The 17,350-nt window shown below is 48.4% G+C and overlaps 1 protein-coding gene across 1 annotated transcript; it reads left to right on the plus strand.

The window, feature by feature from the left end:
• Window positions 1-4,690: 4,690 nt before the first annotated feature.
• Window positions 4,691-9,256, plus strand: Selenow (selenoprotein W). The gene is made up of 6 exons (XM_087908866.1): window positions 4,691-4,843; window positions 6,594-6,618; window positions 6,709-6,762; window positions 6,941-7,015; window positions 7,108-7,206; window positions 8,957-9,256. The coding sequence occupies exons 1-5, from the start codon at window positions 4,815-4,817 to the stop codon at window positions 7,189-7,191; spliced, it is 267 nt and encodes an 88-aa protein (XP_087764992.1). The 5' UTR covers window positions 4,691-4,814; the 3' UTR covers window positions 7,192-7,206; window positions 8,957-9,256.
• Window positions 9,257-17,350: the final 8,094 nt, after the last annotated feature.

Here is a 17,350-nt window from a genome sequence, read left to right on the forward strand (position 1 = left end):
ATCAGTTAGAAGTTCAAGGTCTATGAACTATGACTTGACTATGTAGTGAGTTCAAGGCTAGCCTAGGCTACAGGAAATCCTATTTTAGAAAAGAGGAAAAGGATAGAAGGTGAAGGGAGTGAGGGAATTGAGAAGAGAATGAGTTAACTGTGTTCCTACAAAAGCAGGACTCCAGCCTGGGTGGTGGTGGCACACACCTCTAACCCCAGCACTCGGGAGGCAGAGGCAGGCCTCTGTGATCACAGAGTTCTGTGATCTGGATCTCTGTGAGTTCTAGGCCAGCCTGGTCTACAGAAAGAGTTCCAGGAGAGCCCTGGTGGTAACACGGAGAAACCCTATCTCAAAAAACAAAAGAAACAAAACGAATAAACAAACAAAGCAAGATTCCCAGCAAGATGGCCTCAGCAGGGTGAGGAGGGAACAGGTGACAGATGATGTCAGAGATAAGAGACCAGGTCCTGCAGAGATTGGTGTCCATTCCTGAGGATTTGCCAATGGAGAGAGTGCAAGCTGTGGTCAGTGTGGCCTGGTGCCCTCTGGTGGCCGCGTGAAAACCAAGCTGTAGGAATAAAAGCTTTTTTAATTTTAAGACTGGAAAACTTTTTTTAAAAAAGATTTATTTATTTATTATATATAGAGTGTTCTGCAGGCATGTATGCCTACAGGCCAGAAGAGGGTGCCAGATCTTATTATAGATGGTTGTGAGCAATGAATTGAACTCAGGACCTCCGAAAGAGCAGTCAGTGTCCTTAATCTCTGAGCCATCTTTCCAGCCTAAGAATGGAAAATTTTAAAGATTTATTTTATTATGTTAATTATGCCTATGTATATGTGTGGATATATGGGTGTGAACGCAGGTTTTCCCACCTTGCCAGAGTGTCAGAGACCCCTGGAGTTGGAGTTACAGGCAGTTGTGAGATTCCAGAAGCGGTTCTGGGAACTGAACGCAGGTCCTCTGCAAGAAGAGCAAGTGCTCTTGATCACTTAGCCACCTCTCTAGCCCCTATTTTATTTGTTTGTTTGTTTTTGGTTTGTTTCTTTGAGACAGAGTTTCATCATGTAGCCCAGGTTGGTTATTTTTTGTTTTGTTTTGTTTTGTTTTTTTTTTTTGAGCTTGCCTCTCTGCTTCTTGAGTGCTGGGATTAAAGATGTATGCCACCATGCCTAATTTATGAGACTCTGTTTTCAAAAAATAGAAAAAAGCCTTGGCAGTAGTGGTGCACTCCTTTAATTCCTGCACTCAGGAGGAAGAAGCACATAGATCTCTTAGAGTTCAAGGCCAGCCTGATCTACAGAGCAAGTTCCAGTTCAGCCAGGAGTACACAGAGAAACCCTATCTCGAAAAAGCAATAAATAGTAAGAATGGAAGTAATAAAATAATAAATAAATAATAGAAAAAAGAAGAGTGAATGTCTTTAATAACACCTATTATATGATTTATGTATGTACTCATTGAGTGTGCATGCATGTGTGTGAATGTCTGTATATGTTTTGTGTACACAGGTCAGAGGTCAATGTCAAGCTCTTTCTCAGTTACTCTCCACTGTATTGTTCATTTTGTTTTTTGGTGGTGCTGGGGGGATGAACCCAGAACCAACTGCATGCTGGACAAGTGCTCTGCCACTGTGCTACTTTATAACCCCCCCAATCTTTTTTTTAAGGAAGGGTCTCTCACTTAGACAACAATGCGGACACTAAGAGAGACTTACATAGATCTAATCTACATGGGAAGTAGAAAGTATAAAAAGACAAGATCTGAGTAAATTGAGAGTATGGGGACCTTGGGGGAGGGTTGAAGGGGGGAGGAGAGAGACAGGGAGGGGAGCAGAGAAAAATGTAGAGCTCAATAAGTATCAATAAAAAATATTAAAAAAAAAGAAAGGGTCTCTCACTGAACCTAAAGTTCTAAATTTGCCTAGGCTGGGTGGCCAGCTAGCTCCGGGTCTCTCCTTGTCCTCCCTCTGCAGTGCTGAGCTTACAGGTACTACACCAAGCTTAGCAGCTTGTGTCAGTCAGCATTGGGGATCGAACTCAGGACCCTCATGCTTAGGCGTAGTAAGCACTTTACCCACTGAGTCATGAGTCATCTCCCTAGCCCCTATGAGTATGATTTCTGGAGCTTAGGAAGTTATATTGTTCAAAGGTTGTAATTTACAACTGACCAAGTCCAAAGATTAAGCAAAGATTTTAAATTAAGTTTTAAAATAAATTATTTAAATAAATTATTTAAATTATTTTATTTTAAAGAATTTCCTAGCCAGGCGGTGATGGCGCACATCCTTTACTCTTAACCACTGAGTCATCTCTTTAACTGGTAAATAATTCTCCTGTAAGCTGAGCAGCTCCAAAGATGCCAGTGACCAGCAGAAGTGACACCAGAGGCAAGGGTCAGAGTTTTCCCTCCAGTCCCGGATGTAACCAACCCTGCAGCTGCCTTGATCTCAGATTTCTGGCCTCAGGGAGTGAGATGAGGTGAGTCTGCGGTTCAAGCCACTGCGGGGGGGGGGGAAGGCATTTTGTAAGGGCAAGTAAATGGGTCTGCCTGCGTTGTACACAAGGCAGACTTCTCCAGAAGAAATTGCTTTCCACCCGTGCTACAGCTGATTCTTGGAGGAAAAGCAGGAGTCGGGGTGAGAGGGTTAAACGAGCATGTGCAAAGGCCCTGAGACAGGAGTGTGGCTGTGGTCCCTGCTAGAACCTCAGTGGTCCCTCTCCCTGGGGCATTGGGAGAAAGGGCCACAGTGGCCCTACAGGCCTATGTACCGTGGGATGGTTGTTCCAAGGATGCTGGGAACCATAAGAGAACGTGAGCTATGAAGCATTTCCATTTGATTATGTTCATTGCTCTCCAAGACTGACTCATTATTCCTTTTCAGACTGTGAGCACGGGCCGATGCTCTGCAGACAGAGAGGAAGGGACACTTCACTTAGCCCGCCAGAAGTGATCAGAGAGGACAGAGGAAAGCTTCTGGTTATCCTCATTAAGTTCTCCTTAGCACACATGCCAGATTCCGACTCTAATTCTTTCCAGGAATCTGAGTGCATGAACACCCCATCCTTTTAGGGAAGTATAATTTTCTTATGGCTTTAGCCTCTGAATCTCCGGTTGCCAACTCACTCCTGTGAGGTCAGGAGGGAAATGATGGTTCAAATTTTATTCTTCCATGGGAGACTCAAAGTTCACCATCTGCGTACAGGCTAGGATACTGACAGGGTACAAATGAGACCAGGTGGGAAGGATACTGATATTTCCTTATTTGGCCCCTGGTGGCCATTGGTGGTGGTAACCAGTGATGTCAGTTACAGACTGTCAGGTAAGGAGCCAGGCATATTCCAGCACTTGGAGGCAGAGACAAGCAGATCCCTGTGAGTTCAAGGCTAACCTGGTCTACAGTGTGGGTTCCAGGATAGCCAGAGCTACATACACAGAGAAACCCTGTCTCAAAAAATAAACCCCTCAAAAACCAAACCAAACCAACCAAACAGACAAACAAAACAAAGAATGTCAGGTGAGATAAATATCTCTCCTGGAGAGCCATCCTTGGCAGGGGTTGGGTTACGATGGGCGGATGTGCATCCAAAGAGTGTGGAGGACAAGAAACTAGACAGCAATACGTAATTTCCGCGTGAACAAATATCACTTGCGAGTGAATCTGCCCAGCTTCCATGAAGAGAAACAGAAGCTCAGGAGTCCTAAACCCTTAAATAAAATTGCCCATTCACTTTATTTTGGAGACAGTCTCTCTATGTAGACCTGTCAGCTCTGGAATTCTCTACGTAGCCTAAGCTGGGCACGAACTCAGAGATCTCTCGGCACAGGGCTTATCTGTAGCTTTGGATCTTGGAACTAGCTCTTGTAGACCAGGCTGGTCTCGAACTCACAGAGATCCTCCTGCCTCTGTCTCCCGAATCTGGGATTAAAGGCTTGTGCCACCACCGCCCGGTTCGCACCTGGCTTTTTTGTTGTCTCTTTTACACAACTGCTAATGTAGCCAAGTCTAGCAAAGATAACCTTGAACTCATAATTTTTCACTTCAGTCTTCTTCCCAAGTGCTGAAATTACAGGCTTGTATTCTGCCTGCAGTTTCTGTGATCCTGGGGATCTACACCAGGATTTCACACATCCTAGGAAAGAACTCTACCAATTGAGCTACAGCCCAAACCCTATTCCAGCACTTTCTATGTACCCTTCTGCTGGGAGATGGCGAGAAGGCACAAAATGAGGGGGCCCACGCTTTTGGGGGGTATCCTGGGGTCCGATTGCCAGGCTGTGTTGAGACAGTTAGGCCTGAAGTGCACTCTGCGACGCTGGGACTCCCAGCTTCACTTTTTCAGATCTAGGGCCCATCTATCCTGAATCATTCCGGGCTGCGATCCACCGGAGGAGGATGGGGAGCATGCGTCGTGCGCCTCAATTTCCCAGCGCACACCCTCCCAGGAACACAGTAACCGAACTTCAGTCTCAGCCAATTCTCTGCCGCCGCCCTAAGGTCTGAACCATTCTAGGAAGAAGGAGCGACAGTGAGGGGCGCACAGGTGACTGGTCCTAGAGACACCATCTATGGAGACAACCCTGGGATATCAAGGGAACAAAATGGGCTTCTGGTGAGGGGTCACATTTGTGGTCACAGCCCTCGCCGTGTACCGGAGCCTCTGTCCCCGATATCCTGAGTCCCTCTCCCCCCCGCCGCACACTTGGTTTGCTCCACCTCTTGAGCGAGTAGGGCTGTGCGCACGGCCCCAAACGCAGACTTTTAGGTCCTCGTTGCTCTTGGGTCGGGTCCTCGCGCTGTGCGGGGAAGCGATCTGGAGCAATGGCGCTCGCTGTTCGAGTTGTGTATTGGTAAGTCTCGCTGACTACAGACCCCTCCCCCCAATTCTCTGTTCTCGGCCCTTTGTGCCTGGAACTCCCTTCCTAGCTCCCCATCTTTTGTGCCCTTCCTTGCTCCCCAGCCTTTCTGCCAGGGACTGTGTACGGTGACTGCACCCCAGACCCCACCATAGGGAGGAACTTCCAAGTGGGTGGGGTGGAAATAACAAAGCCTCGAGCCAGATTTCCCGCATCTGAGAGCTGGGGCCTCTCACCCTGTGTGAGTGGAAACTGATGCTTGGGTTCTTTTGGTCATCTGACTCAGCGCTGAGGGGAGGGGAAGGGTAGCATCGGATTTCTCTGGGGACCTTTGCCTGTCGACAGGCGGTTTCCCTTCCCCCTTTCTGAGCAGCACCGGATTAGAGAAGGCTGGATGGAGGCTATTCTGCGGGGTATAGGGAAGGCTCGGATACATGGTGTCGTGGTGGGTTGGCATATAAGCGCTGTCGGGAGCTCAGGGGATGCCCTGTATCTGCATTGTAGTGCGAGTTACTGTTGCTCACCCCTGCTAGTGTGTACCTGAAAAGGGACGAATTGAGCCACGGAGGGGTGGTGGTGGTGCACACCTTCAGTCACAGCAGAGGCAGGTGGAACTCTGAGTTCCTAGTCAGCATAGTCCCCTTAGCCAGGTCCAGGCAACCAGGACTACATAGTGAGACCCTGTCACCAAAGGTGAAAAAGGGGTCGTGTGGGGTGGAAAATAGACGTGAGGATGTAGCTCAGTGGTCGAGCTTTTGCCTGGAATTCGCCAGGCTCTGGGTTCAGTTCCCATCAATAAAAACAAACAGGATAAAACAACTCTTCCTGGCCTCTGATGAGTGGGTGCTGGTGCTGTTGACCCCACTCCTTTTCTGGCCCTAGTTCCCCTTCTGTAGTGTGAAGAGGGTGATGGTGGCAGTTAACCTGTCAGCAACTCGAATTGTGCCCTGCTAGAGGCGGGCACAGAAAAAAAGGGCCCGCCTTTTTTCTTGATTTTTTTTTTCTTCTGCAGCTAATACTCAGCCAGCATGCAGTAAGTGATTAATAAGTGCCTGCTGGATGGATTCCCTACCTCTGAAGGCCCTTGAGGGAGGGATAGCTATCTCCATTTTACAGAATATGAAACCCAGGCTGGGAATGAAGCAGGCCTAGTTTGAGGTCCTACTCCAGATGGCACTATAACTCGAATCTGGGTTTCCTGGTCCTCTGTGTGGTCCTCTCATCCGCCTTGAGGGCTCTCTGATCAGTCCCAATTTTCGGGATGTTTTTGAAAGCCTGCTTTGATGCATTGCTCCCATGAGGCCACTGCACCAGATTCCAGGCCCGAAATGGCCTGTAGGGTAGGGGTGCGTTGGAGCTGAGGAGCTTGTGTCTCATACTGGGTGCTGGGGAGAGTTGGGATTCCTGAGTGACAGCCAGGCGGGGAGTGGGTGGATGAGATTCTATGGAGGCAGCTTTTGTCCTAATTCACATCCCTCTGTCATCTCCGTGCCCCGCTGCCTCCCCTCCTCCTCTGGTCTCTCTTGTTTGGTGCTGGCTTTCTGTGTATGTCTCTGCACTGTTACCCATCTCTTGTGTAATATCTATCTTCCCCTTCTTGTGGGCCCTTGCCACCTCCCCTGCATTCTCATCTGGATCTCTCTTTATCTGTCCCTGCGCCTCTTTGTCTCGCCCATTGCCTGCCTTGCTGTCTTGGATCCATGCTGCCCTGGTGGGCTGTGACAACCCTGGATTCACCTACCAGTGGAGCTTGAGGCTACAAGCCCAAGGTGAGTGACGTTTCTCAGGAGTGTCTTGAAGTCTTGAAGTAGGTGAGGATGGGCATATGGCTCTGACACCCCCCCCCCCCCCCGTTTCAGTATCTCCAGCTCAAAGAGAAGCTAGAACATGAGTTCCCCGGATGCCTGGACATTGTGAGTCTTGGAATGGGGATGGAATTACACGGGTTCCTTTTTTTGTCATTTGGAACTGGGATGCAGTGTGGGTGGGTTAGGCCAGTCTTTTGACTTATATTCTTCATTCCCTGGGACTTGGCAGGGAGGGTATGCCTAAGAGGACATCTAAACCCCCTCTAACTCCTCTTTTCCTCAGTGTGGCGAGGGGACTCCCCAGGTCACCGGGTTCTTTGAAGTGACAGTAGCAGGGAAGTTGGTTCACTCCAAGAAGGTAAATCCGTCTCGTAGTGGGGCGGGGGGTCACATGGCTATGGCCTTGGTGTGTGAGACCTAGCTCTACCCTCTCCTCTGTTCTCTCTTCAGAGAGGTGATGGCTACGTGGATACAGAAAGCAAGTTTCGGAAACTGGTAGCCGCCATCAAAGCTGCCCTGGCTCAGTGCCAGTGAGACCTGGAGGCAGGGGTAAGGGAGTTGCTGGGAGATGGGGTACCATCTTGGGGTGTTGTAACTGCCCCTGTGTATGGACTCTCAGAGCGGAGAGTGAGAATGGCCACATCCCAGAGTCCCTAGAGCCAGGAGGGATCACACCTAAGGGGTCACAGAGTGGTACTGTGGAGGTGATGAGGACAAGGGGCTGGCCTTAAGTGGCCTTCTTGATCCTGGAATGGAAGATGCTAAAGGAAGTCAGGTTTGTGGTTGAGGATGTGGTTTAGTTGGTGGAGTGCTTGCCTACCACACAGGAAGCTCAGGGTTCCATCTCCAGCACTCCATAGAGCAGGAATGAGCACCTCCTGAGTCCATGCCTGAATAAATCAAAACAGTGGCGCTGGAGATATGTCTCTGTGGTTAAGAGCACTGGCTGCTCTTGCAGAGGACACGGGTTCAATTCCCAGTGCTGATGAGGTGGTTCACAGTTCCAGAGAATCTAACATCCTCTTCTGGTCTCTGAGGGTACTGCACACACATGGTGCACAGACATACATGCAGACAAACACTGCATACATATAAAACATAAAACAAAAGAATGGGCATTGTGGGGCAGCCTGTGATCTGAACATTTTGGAAGTAGGGGCAGGAGGATCAAGAATTCATCCTTAAGATGGATTCTTATTCAGTCCTAAGAATCCTCCTTAGCTACACAGTTAGTTTGTGCGGAGGTGGTTTGGGTTAAGAGTGCTTGTTGCTCTTGCCAAGAACCTAGGTTCGATTTCCAGCACCACGCTGGGATTTACAATAATTCCAACTCCAATTCAAGGGAATCTAATGTACTCTTTCTGACTTCCATGAGTACCAAGCACTCAGGTTCTTACACGCAAACACTGACAGGCAAAATGAATAAATATAACAACTGCTTAAGATCCCTGGCAGTTTGGCCCTGGGTTGCCTTTGTCCCTTTGACAGGAAACAGGTTTTAATGCATTGATTTTATTTATTTATTTAGGTTTATTGAGATAGTTAATAGCCCTGGCTGCCCTGCGACTTGAATTGCAGACCAGGCTGATCTTGAACTCTCTCTATATAGTGCTGGGAATAAAGGTGTGAACCACCATTGCATGGCTTTTTTTTTTTTTTTTTTTTGGTACTAGGAGTTGAACTGTGCTTCATGCATGCTAGGCAAAAGCTCTACCACTAAGCCACACCCCCAGTCCCTCACTAGGGGATTCTAGGCAGGGGCTCTACCAGAGTAAGTCACACACAGGGGGTTCTCAGCAGGAGCTCTACCCCTCAGCTACCTCTATTTGAGACAATTCTGTCTGGTTGGCTGAGCTGGCTTGAACACACAGCCGAGCCTCGACTTTGTTTTCTTGCCAGTTGTTCCGCATGTGCTCTAAACTCAGCCCCGACAACTGGGCAGCACTGGCTGGTGCAGTCAGAGCTAAGCCCTAATTTCTCACTCCGCAACCCAGAGGATACTTCCTTCCATCCTCTCTGCCCTGGTATTAGTTCCTGTACCTTGGTCTAGAACTGGGTAACAAATCCCACACCCGGTGGACTAGATGCCCACTCCCAGCATGCTTTGCACTAGGAATCTAGTTACAGTTTCAGCTCAGCCACACCCAGTTTCTCATCTGTAAAAGGAGCACTTGAGAGGCTGAGGCAGGAGGATTGCCACAGCTGCAGGAATGTGCCCCCACACCTGGCTTTGCTCCCCTCCTATAGTATAGTCCGCTCTCCTCTGCCTCAGAAGCTGACCTCTCTCTCTCTCTTCCAGTCCTGAGACCTCCTGGCAGCCGCCTTATGACAGGAAGGACTGAAATGTCTCAAAGACCTGTGGTCCTTCCTCGATGCTCCTGCGGCCACCAAGTCAGGCCAGAGATCGCCTCTGTGAGGGGGTGTGCCTCCCCAGAATCCACCTGTGCACACACCCTGCCCTGCCCTTCTGCCCCCTTCCTCACCTCTCCCTGAATTCCTCTGTGTCTCCCACCTACCTACCCTTTAGCCTTGGTTTCCCTTCTGCAGCTCAGACTGCCAAATGTTCCCAGTTGAATAAAAGTTGGATGAGGCAACTTAAGGCAGAAGCAGTTTATTTTGGTCACAGTTCTGGGTCACAGTTCATCCTGGCAGGGAAGCCAGCATAGCAGGAGCTTGAAGAGGCTGGCCGCATTGATTCTGCTGTCGGGAAGCAGAGATGGGGCTGGGGAATCGGCTCAGCAGGCGAAGGCCCTTCCTGCCAAGACTGACAGCTGAGCTCCTTCCTTGGGACCCACATGGTGGAAGGAGAGAACCAGCTGCAGCTTATCCTCTGACCTCGGTGCCTGCTTTGGCAAATACTCTGGAGAGTGCACGCATGCATGAGCACACACACAGACAAGTAATAAACAGAGTGACACTTGGGAGGCAGAGGCAGCCAGATCTCTGAGTTTGTGGCCAGCCTGGTCTACAAGAGCAAGTTCCAGGACAGCTCTGGCTGTTACAGAGAGAAACCCTGTCTCGGAAAAAAATAAAATAAAATAAAAACAAATCAGAGTGACCCTCCTGTTTAGCTCATATAGTCGAAAGTACCGTGTTCAGGAAATGGTTTCACTCATAGTCAGCTGCAGAGCCATCTCTCAGTGGCTTCTCTTTCCAGAGGACCCTGGGTTCAGTTCCCAGCCCCCACACTGTGACCCACAACCAGCTGTAACTTCAGTTCTAGAGGATCTGGTCGGCCTCTTCAGGCATGCATAGTGCACATGCATGCAGGCAAAACACCTATATATATTGAGACATGGTTTCTCTGAGTAACTGTCCTGGAACTTGCTCTGTAGACCAAGCTGGCCTCCAACTCGGAGATCTGCCTGTCTCTGCCTTCTAAATGCTGGGATTAAAGGCGTGTGCCACCACTGCCCAGCATTTAGATGGTAATTAAATGCCCAGCATTGCCGGGCGGTGGTGGCGCAGGCCTTTAATCCCAGTACTTGGGAGGCAGAGGCAGGTGGATCTTTGTGAGTTCGAGGCCAGCCTGGTCTACAAGTGCTAGTTCCAGGACAGGCTCCAAAGCCTGTCTCGAAAAACCAAAACCAAAAAAAAAAAAAATGCCCAGCATTTAGATGGTAATTCCCCCATCTCCTTTTTTTTCCTCCATTTTTGTAGAGCTCGCAGACAACAGGCTGGCCTTGAACTTTCTATGTTGCAAAGGACGACCCTTTGAAGTCGAATCCTGCCTCCACCTCCTGGATGCTCAGACTTCACCGGCATCTGTCACTGTTCCCCCCACTCCCAGTATGTCATTAACGTTGATAGCTACGCAATACTTCATCAGACAGATACCTGCTGCGTTTTGTCTACCATTCACCTATTGTGACTTTATGAGCACGTATTTATCTAACTAAACACCCAAGTTCGGTTCTTTTGGTATGGACCAAGGCCTTGAATTGCTGGGTCAGTAATCTCATCCTCCCATGGCAAAGGTCACATGAGGACACTTGTATTAATTTACTTCCTCCTGAATTGAGGAACTTGGTCCTTCAGCTCAGAAAGGGCAAGGGACTGGAAAAGTTTGTGTCCAAAAACGATCTCCTTAGTACCCATGCAAAAAGCTAGTTGTCATTGTGTGGTCCTGTACCTCTAACTCCGGATCTGGAGAAGGGAAGATCTCTGGGGCCAACAAGTACAGCTGAATCACCCAGTCCACGTTCTGATGGTCTCAAAAAGCAAGGCAGATAGCTGGCAAGATGGTTCAGTGTGTAAAGGGGACTGCTGCCAAGCCTGAAGACATGAACACCTTCCCCAGAGCCCATAAGGTAGAAGGATGAACTTGTAGCCTTTCTGGACTCCTTGAGAACACACGGTGGTGGTGGCACACACCTTCATTTCCAGGACCGTGAGGCAGAGGCAGGGGGATCTCTGAGCTGGAGGCCAGCCTGGCCTACAGAGTAAGTTCCAGGACAGTCAGGGCTCTGCCGAAAAACCCTGTTTCCAAAAGCAAAAACAAAAGTATACTAAAACCTGAGCCCTCACAGTGCCCACTTGTGGCCATGCCTGGGAACTGCTCCTTAGCTGTTGGCACCACCGAGCTAAGCAACCAGTCTTTCCCACCATCTCCAGGTTGCCTGTTCCAGAAGGCTGAGCAATGGGAATCATGCAGTCCATAGCCTTTTCAGACTTCAGGCAACAGGTTTACTCCAGGCATGGTTCAGGCCTGTAATCTCAGCTACCCTGGTGCCTGAATGGTCAAGACCCTAAGTTCAAAGCTGACATGGGGTCACAGGCTAATTGTCACAACATAGTAAAAAGTATTGGGGAATCTAGCCATCTGGCTTGGTGTAGAATACCTCCGTTATTCCAGAAAGTTCTTTTGGGAAGCATTTGCCTAGATCTCCCCCCTACACCACCACACCAGACAGGGTTTCTCTGTAGCTTTGGAGCCTGTCCTGGAAATAGCTCTTGTAGACCAGGCTGGCCTCAAAAACTCACAGAGATCCTGCCTCTGCCTTCCCAGTGCTGGGATTAAAGACGAGCACTACCACCACCTGGCTTAACCATATTTTTTTTACACTTTTATTTTTTAAAAACAATTTTTTTTTATTTTATATACCAATCTCAGTACCTTCTCCCTCCCCTCCTCCTCTCCGCATTACACTCCCCATCCATTCCTCAGAAAGGGTGAACCTCTCATGGGGAGTCAGCAGAGTCTGTCACATCACTGGAGGCAGGAGCAAGGCCCTCTCCCTGTATCTAGGCTGAGCAAGGTATCCCTCCATAGGGAATGGGATCCAAAAAGCCAGTTCTAGGGATAAATACTAGTTCCACTGCTAGAGGCCCCACAAACTGCCCAAGCCACACAACTATCACCCACACTGAGAGGGCCTTACTTCTAACTTTTTTTAATTTAAAATTTGCTTTATGGGCTGAGTGGTGGTGGTGCACGCCACATTTGGGAGGCAGAGGCAAGTGGATCTCTGAGTTCGAGACCAACCTGGTCTACAAGAGCTAGTTCCAGGACAGCTAGGGTCGCTACACAGAAGAAACCCTGTTTTGAAAAAACAAAACAAGACAAACAAACAAACAAATGTGCCTGGGTAGTGGTGACACTTGGGAGGCAGAGACAGGCAGATCTCTTTGAATTTGAGGCCAGCCTGGTCTACAGAGTGAGTTCCAGGACAGGCTCCAAAGCGACTCTGTCTTGGGGGGGGGGGGAAGAAAAGTAAACCAAGCAAATAAACAAAAAATGTGTTTTATGTGTATGAGTGTTTTGTCTGCATGTATATCTGTGTAACATGTACATTCCTGGTGTCTGCTGAGGTCAGAAAAGGGTGTCAGATCCCCTGGGACTAGAGTTAGACAGTTCATCAAAACAAAAAACAAAGAAGCAAAAATGCCCTGCCGTGATTGCAAAAGCCTTTAATCTCAGCATTCGGGGAGGCAGAGGCAGGTGGATCTCTGTGAGTTCCAGTTCAGCCTGTTCTACAGAGTTTCAGGACAGTTAGGGTTATATAGAGAACCCTGTCTCAAAAAAAAAAAAAAAAAAACAAAACCCAAAAACCCAACCAAAGGAAGAAACAAAAAAATATGGGCACCATCTCTCCAGCCGCTCTGTCTTCAGGTTTTTTTTTTTGCTGTTGTTTGTTTTTGCCATGAAAAAAAGGGTTGTAAGATGGGTCAGTGCTTTCTGCAGAGCCTGGAGACTTGTGTTCCTTCCCCAGAGCCAACACAAACGTGAAGAGAGCTGATGTCCTCTGACCTTCATGTATGTTCTGGCTCCTGTGTGCCCTACACCCCAACAACACACACACACAAAGACGATAACTAAAAATATCTTAAAAAGAGTACTCTGGGCCTAGAGGGATGGCTCAGCTGTTAAAGGCTAGGCTCACAATCAAAAATATGAGTTTGGTTCCCAGTACCCATGGCTGTCCCTCCAGGTTTAAAAAAAAAAAGAAAAAAAAAAGAGTACTCTGACCTCTGGGTTCTGTCCATAGCACTGTAAACATAAAACAATGCCAAATTTAAGCAGAAAGAAAAACCAAGGGACTCTCTAGCCTTCTGACCTGGCTGGCCTGTAGGATCTCTTCATGTCTCTGAGCAGATCTCGGAGTTTGTCGGGTCATATACGCGCTTTATGCAAGCCGTCTGTGCCTACTCTCTTTCTCCAGTAGCCTGACATGTGTCTGCCCACACCAGGCCTAATGCTGTCCTCCCCAATCCCTCGTTTCCCGCTGAGGCCAGTATGGATTTAGAGGATTTAGAGTTTGCTAAATGGGACCAGAATGGATCAAAGAACCAGCTGTGGGGAGATGGGGCCGGGATGGCCACTAGGGGGCAGCAGAGACTCTCCAGAGCCTCTTTCTCGAGGTCACTGGACAAAGGGATATATGGTCTCACCAAGACTGAAGCAGCAAGCACAGGGCCTGTAAGGGTCTGCACTAGGTCCTTTGCTGGTATAGCTACTTAGTATTTTTTTATGAGACTCCTGAGTGTGAGAGTGAGTGGGTCTCTGATTCTTGTGTCAACCCTCCTCTTGAGCTGCAGCATCCAACTGCTATGAGAGTTTTTTACTTTATCTTAAATTTTGTCATGTTTGTTACCTCTTAGAAGTCTGTTTTTGTTTGCTTACTCTTTTGTGTTGGTCCCCCCCACCCCCGCAAGGTCCCCCAGGGAGGGTTTCTCTGGTTGTCCTAGAACTCCTTCTGTAGAGATCCGCCAGCCTCTGCCTTTGAGTCCTGGGATTAAAGGCCACCACCGCCCAGCTGAAGCCTGTTTTTTTCTAATGAGAGCCAGAAAAGGAGTGGTTTTTGGGGAGAGAGGAGATGGAGAGCAACTGGAAGGTGTAGAGAGAGGGGAAACTAAAATCAGAATATATCATGTGAGAAAATAATATATTCTTTCTTCCCCGAGACAGGATGTCACTGCATAGCTCTGACTGTCCTAGAATTTTGAGAGCATGTCCCTTAGACAGAGTGGAGGCCAGGGCAGAGGAGAGCCTAAGGCCACCTACTGTTCACAGCTGTAGGTGTTTAAGAGGCTGGGAAGATGAGAGACATGAAGGGCTGTCACACCATCTGTTGCTGTGTCCCTATGGCCCCTTTCAGTTCTTTTACCAGGCTGAGATTTTGCAGACATTGGCTGGGCTCTAAGAGGATTGGGCTCAGTGATGAGTTAAGCTAGGTCAAGGCCAAGGATATGTGCTACCTGGCCATCCAGCTAGAGGCTACTGAGAAAGGAGAAAGCGGGGAATCAGGCATCAGAATGGCCCGGTGAAGCAAAGTGTGAGGTTGCATGTCTGTGCCCCCAGAACAACCGAGGCTGAGGCAGGAAGACTGCCTTGAATTCAGCTGTAGTCTGGACTGCTTAGCAGAACCTCATCCCCATCCCACCCCCGCCAATTTTAGACCAATAGGGGACTAGGGACCAAAGAGGTCTCTGGTAGTGGCGGTAGTGGGGGAACAGCCTTAGCCAGATGGTGGGAGGACAAGCCCCAATTTATCACAATTAGTTTTTTTTCTCCCCCCGCCCCAGACAGGGTTTCTCTGTAGCTTTGAAGCCTGTCCTGTAACTAGCTCTTGTAGACCAGGTTGGCCTTGAACTCAGAGATCCTTCACCTTGCTTCTGAAGGTCTTGCTCCATGTTACCTTTAGCCTGAGCTGGTTGATGTTGGTGAAGCCAGTAGCGTCAATGGGGTTGTAATTTTCCCTGCTCGTTCATGCTCTCTAGCTCTTTGCTGTGCAGTGGGAATTCTTGGTTGAGGATGTATGCCTGCCTTTGAGGACAGATGCCTGGCAGTGTAGTGACAAACACCCAGAAACCTGTGTACACTGCCAATGAGGTCTAGGCCCTGCTTGGGCTTTCATGGCTGCCTGGTGAGGGATGGATGCAGCCTTCACCCCCTCAAGCTGGGGTTTTTTACCTGTTTGTGGGCTATGCAGGGTGTGCTGAGAGGTAAGGACCTTCTCTCTCTCTTTTAATTTCTTTTTTTAAAAAAATATTTATTTATTTATTATGTATACAATATTCTTGTCTGTGTGTCTGCCTGCAGGCCAGAAGAGGGCATCAGATCTCATTACAGATGGTTGTGAGCCACCACGTGGTTGCTGGGAATTGAACTCAGGACCTTTGGAAGAGCAGGCAATGCTCTTAACTGCTGAGCCATCTCTCCAGCCCCTCTCTTTTTAATTTCTTATTTTTAAGCTATTTTTTTTAGTGTCCATGGTTTCCCCTTCCTCTTCTCCTCCCAGGACTTCCCCTTCCCCACATCCGGTTTTCCCCAGATCCACTCCTCCTCCTTTCCCTTCAGGAAAGGGTAGGCCTCCCAGGGACATCAACCAAACATGGCAGAACAAGTTATAATAAAGTTAGGCACATCATATTAAGGGTGGATGAGACACCCTGAAGGGGGAAAAGGGAAGGACCTTCTCTTAATTAGGCATGGTGGGCACAGCTTTAATCTCAGCACTCAGGAGACAGGCAGAAAAATCTCCGAATGAGTTTCAGGATAGCCAGGGCTACACACAGAAACCCTGTGTAGAAGAAAAAAAAAAAACAAAAACAAAACAGAAAAGAAAAAGAATTCAAGATCATCTAGCTCTATAAGAACCTTTCTCTTGAAGAAATTGAAATGACGTTAGGGGCCCGGAAGATGGCTCCACATCTCCGATCAACTCAATAGTTGAATGTGTACTAGTACTTTTGCAGAGGACTCAAATTTGGTTCCCAGAATTAGACAACTGACAGCAGGCTGTTGTAGAACTTAGCTAACCGTGATAAACTTAATAGGAGCAGACCACCCAAGGGAAGCTCTTTACTTCCAACCATTTTCACCTGCCAACTTAAGACCTAATGGATGCCCGAGTCTCAGTTTACCCTGAAGCAATACCTGGTTGCCTGGAAGAGCCACAAACTGAGATTATCCAGGCACTACCCAAGAACAGACCCTCCAAAGGAAATGCCTAACGTTCCATAGGATCACCTTTCAGCACACACTCACCAGGACGCCCCTAAACAAATGTCAGCCAATCAGGGGTCATGAACCTTAGAAATCCCTCACCCCCACTTTTACTTCTATAAAAACCCAACTCTGAGTTCGGGGCACTCTGATTATTCGAGTATGTTGGACACACGGAGAGACCGAGTCGAGAAACTTGTATAAAATAAAGGCTCTTTGCTTTTACATATGGGACTCGGTCTCTTTGTTGGTTTTTTGGAGGACTTCGTGGATCTGGGCCTAACACATATAACTTCAGCTCCAGGGGCTGCAGCAGTGTCTTCTGAAGATATTTGTGCACACACACAAAGACACAAATTCTTGAGACCTACCATGCACTCAGATAGGTGGATTTTCTGTGTTCTGAGATAGCTTGGTCTACAGAGACCTGCTTCCCCACATCTCAAAAGCAAAATCCCCAAGTTTCCTACACCTCAAGTTTCACCCTTTGTTCTCTACGTCTCCTTGACAATTGCATGTTTTCTGTATTGTCCCTACCAAGGGGCCCTTAGTAAGCAGCCCTGTCACACTGTATCTGTGCCCAACCCACACAACCTGTCACATGTCCCTCCAAATCACCGCTAATGCACCATGTGGCTTAAGAGGATTGAGTATTTGCTAAAACAGACCACGGGTAAAAAAACCAACCCACTGGAGATTCTGGGTCTAGGATAGCCATTCAGGACGGCAGAAGAATGGTGACAGAGAGGGACCCAGGGCCCTGACAGTGGTGCAGAGAAACCAGGAACTCAGACTAGACCAGAGACAGAGATTCAGACAATGGTGAGGAGAAAACCCCATTGTTATTCTCTGATCTCCACGATAAAGTGTGGGCTTGCGTTCCGCCCAAACACACACAGAACCACCACAGGGCCAGTTTATCACTTTTGCCACTACCTGGAAAGACTTTTTTACTTTGAATGTTTTGCTCTCATGTATGTATGTGCACCAGGTGAAGGCATCCATTCAGTTGAGGATGGTTGTGGGCGCTGGGAATAAAAGCGTGCACCACCATGCCCAGCTGTTTTGTAGTATTTTTAATCCCAGCCCCAGGCTTTGGATCTAGTCTCTGAGAGCCACCCGGGCTAACAAAACCACAAGGTGGGAAAACAGAAAGCAAAACACTAGCCCAAGACACCCACTCACAATCTGCAATCCATTCCAGGCTATTAAAATACCCAGGCTAGGCTAAGGAATAAGATGCGA

The sequence above is a fragment of the Myodes glareolus genome, chromosome 1 (genome assembly GCF_982192425.1).
Source record: "Myodes glareolus chromosome 1, mMyoGla1.1, whole genome shotgun sequence".
NCBI lineage: Eukaryota > Metazoa > Chordata > Mammalia > Rodentia > Cricetidae > Myodes > Myodes glareolus.